We start from the raw sequence: 6,004 nt of genomic DNA on the forward strand, positions 1-6,004 counted from the left end.
TTAAGTCAATTAGTTTCGGTTTATCTTCAGGGAATGAACTTGTTATCAAATCGGAAGTTTGCGAGACCACAGTGGCAATATTTGTCTTAGTTGAACTTGCAAATTCTTCTGTCTTTAGCTCCACAACAGTTTCCTGTTTGAGGATATCTTTAAGTGGAGATTTATCTGCAGCCACTACAGAAGGAACTGCCGAAGGAATTGGCTGGCTAGCGGGCTTTTCTTGGGGTCTGGGAACACCATATTCGTCATCACTTTCATCGTCTGAATACACTTTGGGAATTGGCTTAACTGAGTCAAGAGGAGACTTGGGTTTGTCCTCAGGTTTAGCTGGGACCTTCTCATCTTTTAAGTCAAATGGTTTATCTTCTTTCAAGTCAATTAGTTTGGGTTTATCTTCAGGGAATGAACTTGTTATCAAATCGGAAGTTTGCGAGACCACAGTGGCAATATTTGTCTTCGTTGAACTTGCAAATTCTTCTGTCTTTAGCTCCACAACAGTTTCCTGTTTGAGGATATCTTTAAGTGGAGATTTATCTGCAGAAACGATACAAGGAACTGGCGCAGGAATTGGCTGGCTAGCGGGCTTTTCTTGGGGTCTGGGAACACCATATTCCTCATCACTTTCATCGTCTGAATACACTTTGGGAATTGGCTTAACTGAGTCAAGAGGAGACTTGGGTTTGTCCTCAGGTTTAGCTGGGACCTTGTCGTCTTTCAAGTCAAATGGTTTATAGTCTTTTAAGTCAATTAGTTTCGGTTTATCTTCAGGGAATGAACTTGTTATCAAATCGGAAGTTTGCGAGACCACAGTGGCGATATTTGTCTTAGTTGAACTTGCAAATTCTTCTGTCTTTAGCTCCACAACAGTTTCCTGTTTGAGGATATCTTTAAGTGGAGATTTATCTGCAGCCACTACAGAAGGAACTGCCGAAGGAATTGGCTGGCTAGCGGGCTTTTCTTGGGGTCTGGGAACGCCATATTCCTCATCACTTTCATCGTCTGAATACACTTTGTGACTTGGCTTAACTGAGTCAAGAGGATCCTTGGGCTTGTCCTCAGGTTTAGCAAGGACAGAAGGCTTATCTTCATTTTTCTCCCCATATTTGTCACCCAAGAAATCCTTCGCTGTTGGAAACTTATAAGAGTTATTCGTTTGGGTAACCGTTTCCTCGTATGTGGAAGAATAAATATATTTCTTAGTTGCCTCTAAAGTGGATTCAGGCTCTATGGTTGATAAATGCTTTAGTTTTTGGAGTTTTTCTTTGTCAAGCTCTTCATCACTGTCGCTTTCGACTAGGATAGTATCTGTAGCTGGTTTCGAATCTGATGGGAACTTAGTCTTTGTATTGTCAGTCACTTGGGGAATTTCAGGGGTCTTTAAGACCAGGTTCTGGTGGGTTTGAAGCTCGACTGTTTTATCGTGTATAGGAAACCTATCGGTTGTCTCTTTTTCCAAGTTCTGACTATCGGCTTGAGCTCGTGCCTGTTCGTCATGTTCAATGATGTTGGTCAGCTTCTCCTCATAGCCGCCAACTGCGTGCACGAACTGTTTGGTGTCTTCGATGTCAGTTTTGGAAATGGAATGCAATCGTTCTAGGGTGTGTGCAAGTTTGGGGAATTCTACAAGTCTAGTATCCTGAGTTGCCTCTACAGGGAATTCTGGAATATCACATTCTGTTAACCATCTAATTTGACTCTCTGCCGCCCCAGTCAGACACTCCTGTACCACACTCTTCGCCTCGAACTCCTTGATGCTCTCAGCCACATCATAGCTGATAGTCTCCCGCTCTAGGAACTTGGCTGTTGTCGATTTTATATCGTCAACTTCAGGCAGAGGTTCGATTTCTGGCTGCTTTTCGAAGGCCTTTGCCATGACTGAGATTGTGCGCTTTGAGCATGTCTTTTCACAGACGTCTTCTAGGTTTTCAATACTGGGGCTCTGCTTGGACGAGGCCAAGACTGGGGAAACTACCTTCTGTTCGGGAATACGCTTGGAGCCTAACCCTTCTAAAATCATATCAGTGTCGTCTAAAATCTGCTGCTCTATAGACGAAACATCTGCCTGACGCTCCTGGGCAATTCTTTTGCGGGGACTAAACGGCTTGGCCTCTAAGCTCGCTGTGGGATAGCGCCGTTCAATGTCCTGTACAACTTCCCTTACCTTTGGCAGCGCCTCCAAAGGTTCCTTACCTACTAAGTCTATGTGCTGGTCAAGGGACTCGGTTAAAATCTTGCCTGCACCAGGTACCTGCTCTACTTTCTTATCTAAGCCTAGTTCCTGTTCTGGTAAAGTCTTTTCCGTTTCACTTAAGTCTTCGGCCACCTCAAATGCCTTCCGCTTCTGGCAAATCTTCTCGCAAACTTCCTCCTGAATTTCCTGCAGGCCAGCAGCCGTGGCCTCGATGGGGGACAGCTTTACCACCTCTGGGGGCAACTCCCACTTAATCAACTGCTCCAGCGCCAAATCTGCTGGCGTTAGTATTTGCTTCTCTACCTCTGCCACATCCGGTTCCTGGCCGTCTTCGTGCGGAGGCCGCTTCTGAACTGGGAAGGGAATGGCCGACACCACTGTGCCGCAGAACTTATCCTCAATGCTCTGCACCACCTCCTTCACCACCGGCACATTATCGCCTATATACTTGGGAGCCACACTCGGCGGACTTTCTGTGGTCTCTGTCTCTGAACTGGCGGTGCTCTCCAAGCGCTCTATCTTGCGTCTAACGTCGCCACATGCCATAATTTGCTCTAAGTACTCTCTATCACTGGAAGTTCTATCTGTGTCTGTATCTGTTTCTATCACTGTATCTTCTGGCTGTGATTTCTCTTTCTCCTTCTTTTCCTGATCCTTCTCCTGACGCTGCCCCTGCACAGGGACAGTCAGATCTATCTTGGTGCGATCTATTTGCGTTGTCACAGTAGTCGTCGTTGTAGTTGTGGTTTTGGGTGCTGTCATCTTTGGTGTTTGACTACTTGTGCTCATTTCTGGAAATGAGGTAGTGTCTGGTGAGTACATTTTGTGGATATCGGGGGAGGCTGCCATACTAGGAAGCAGCTTATCAGGTTCATCGATTGTTGTAAATGTTTCGGTTTTTACATTATGAACACTGAAGTGCTCTGTTTGAGGCGTTCGTTCCGTGAGGGCACAAATATTTGTTGGTTCATTTTGGGTAGTAGAGTAGAAAACATGGCAATAGTATAAAGACACAGTTAACACCGAATACAATCAATCAAAACCATATCTATAATGTAGTTATGGTGGGTTAGACTATTATGTACACAGTGCAGTTGAAAGTTTCGGCAATACATATGTATATAGATACGTACATCGGAATAGTAGGTACATATACAATATATATAGGTAAGAACGACTACAAGCTGTACGCCAAAAACCCAGCAGCAGGCACAAACATGCAAATAATGCTTATGCTTACGAGTACGAGTACGAGTTGGATATTTTATTTGAAAAGCAAAAATCAAAAGATCAGATGATACCGATCTAAGCGGATATGCCGCATATGAGGTCGTGGATTCTTGACTTTGGATGCTGAATGCCTCTCCAACTTCAGAGCTTGGCTGCTGCACAAAAAATTCAACAATTAATTATTCGATTACGATCTTCGCTGATTACGTTTGCACATTTTTGGTAAGCAATTTATTTAAGCAATGTTCATGTTTACTGTGAAATCAAAAGGCAAAATTGGCAAGAACTGCTACTGCAGGAATGAGAACGAACCACGACATCATATGTCACATACAGAATACAGAAGTGAGAATGCTAGAACCAAATTACGGGTACATCATAAGAAGCGCGCTGGGTTGGTGGAGTCTGGTTTTGGGTTTGGGTGCATACAAATCAAACGATTTCAATGGTTATGGTGAGGCTAATACGAGTATAGATAGAAATATTGTAGTTGTAATTCGCAAATAAGGACAAAGAATACGAGTACCATATATGTAAGTATATATAGAAAGACGCTACAGTGAGGTTTGGATGTGACTCGACTTAGCATTCAGTTACAGTACAGTATAGTATAGTATTATCTTTAAACATATATACTATATGGATATTTGTATGCATGTATGTCTCCTCACTAGGGGATTTGCCAAAGATTACGAAAGCAACAGAACATATAAATATTTTTGCTGAAATCAAATCAAACATAAACATTGCAAACTGAAAGCCATGGTGGTTCATTGGAGTGTTCATCGATGAGGAGTTCTCGTATGGAGATCAGCGCTCACAGTGCGGATCCCAATACGGTTTCAATAGGGTTCGTTTCATTTTTATTTTGGATTACCGATATCCGATATCCGCGAGAGTATGCCAAAAGTGTTTATCTTAATGAAAAAAATCTTGTTGTAAACGCTATACGTACGAGTATGTTTAGATTAGAGTAGATTAGTAGTAGTAGATTGATTATAGGCTGTGGTTTATCCATAGGCCTGATGAATACGAATACTAATACGAATACGAGTATAAGTAGTTAACAAGAAGGTAGATTACATAGGGTAACACAAATCGAATTAGTTATATTGGAGAGTAACGTAAACTGAACTCAATTGCTTAAATAGTTGTTCAAAAATTGCAAACGTAATTGTTGTACGAGTAATCATGAGTGTTTGAGAGACAGCCCTATCTATCATCAGACGATACCCATCAGAAAACGTCAGATCAGAGAACACATATCCTAATTACTGGGCAACTTTTCAAATTGATTGTTATTGTACATGAGAACTTACCATTAAAATACGATAGACTTAAGGTTACTTTAGTGTTTGGTTTGTGTTTTGATTTATTTGGATAGCTGAAGTTTCAATTATTCCATTTATTATGTGTTGAGATTATATTTTTATTCTGTTATGCATTGAATGAACCACAACCAACAGCACAAGGTGAAAATATTCAGCTACTTGGATATGGTATTGCACGAGTGGACGTATATTGTATCTATAAATCTATAAATCAATCTAAACGCACAGGAAGCACCACCAAATGAGTATACGGAAACTACACTCTCATCTCACGCGTACTTGGGAAATACAATTTCGAGACTAAACCTACCCGAAACGGTTGCCGTGCTCTGTACTGCAAAACTGCAAGAATTCCAGAAGCAAATTAAATTAAGAATACGGCAGCGCTCGGCTTTCGTCAGTCTGCTTTGCGGCCGAGCCCCTGGCCCCGGGGTCCTATGACATAAGTGTACAATCGGGGGTTTGCCCATCCGCCATCCACCAATTAAATAAAGAAGCGACTGAAATGTGCCGTTAACTGCGATTCACTTTAAAGGAGGGCTAATGGCTAATAGGCTTTCGCCAGACACCCCTTGAGGAGCTATCCCGAAAGTAAATTCAAGTAAATTCTACAACTTCAGTGGGCATGGGGTAATCGACTTGTGGATCAATGTATCGATCGGATTGGCGTTGACATTGCCCGCCATTGAATGTTATGTATTCGCCATGAGGCGGCTGCCCAGACAATTAGCCATGTCTCTCCGACCTTTCGCCAGTTTTAGGGCAGTGTTCCACGTAATTGGATTAGTGCCTGCCTGGCAGCCAGTCTGGATTGCCTGACTACATTCTGCAGAGCAGCATTGCCTCAGTACTACGAGTGAATATCGGGGAGATGTTGTGGCCAGATTCATTCAATGTGATTCGTTATTGAGTTATGTTTATGTTAAGTTTATGTTTACTGCCGCACTTACAGACTTTTTTGATTAAGATACACACACTAGCAGTTAGCAGTTTGCCGTTTGAGATACGCGTTTACATATACGATTACAATTATGGTAACTATTTTTGTATTCTGGGAGCGCAATCGTTTAATGGTTGAATGGTATTTTGCATACAAAAAGCCTTTGGACCCAAATCAAGACAAACATAGAAAACGTTGGGGAACAGAGAATAGTGGGAGTGAAACTGAACGGGAGTAAAGGAAACAAAGAGAAACACTACGGATTGTGGCACAAACTCAAAAGCAAATTCAATCGTAAAGGGAAATGAAAAG

The 6,004-nt window shown here is 42.2% G+C and overlaps 1 protein-coding gene across 1 annotated transcript; it reads right to left on the reverse strand.

Annotated features, from left to right (window-relative positions):
- Nucleotides 1–1,206: 1,206 nt before the first annotated feature.
- LOC117587129 (uncharacterized abhydrolase domain-containing protein DDB_G0269086-like) lies at nt 1,207–2,953 on the reverse strand. The gene is made up of 3 exons (XM_034277629.1): nt 1,696–2,953; nt 1,358–1,593; nt 1,207–1,224 (listed from the first exon to the last, which is right to left on the reverse strand). The coding sequence occupies exons 1-3, from the start codon at nt 2,951–2,953 to the stop codon at nt 1,207–1,209; spliced, it is 1,512 nt and encodes a 503-aa protein (XP_034133520.1).
- Between the last annotated feature and the right edge of the window lie 3,051 nt (nt 2,954–6,004).

The sequence above is a fragment of the Drosophila guanche genome, unplaced genomic scaffold (assembly GCF_900245975.1).
Source record: "Drosophila guanche unplaced genomic scaffold, DGUA_6, whole genome shotgun sequence".
Lineage (NCBI taxonomy): Eukaryota > Metazoa > Arthropoda > Insecta > Diptera > Drosophilidae > Drosophila > Drosophila guanche.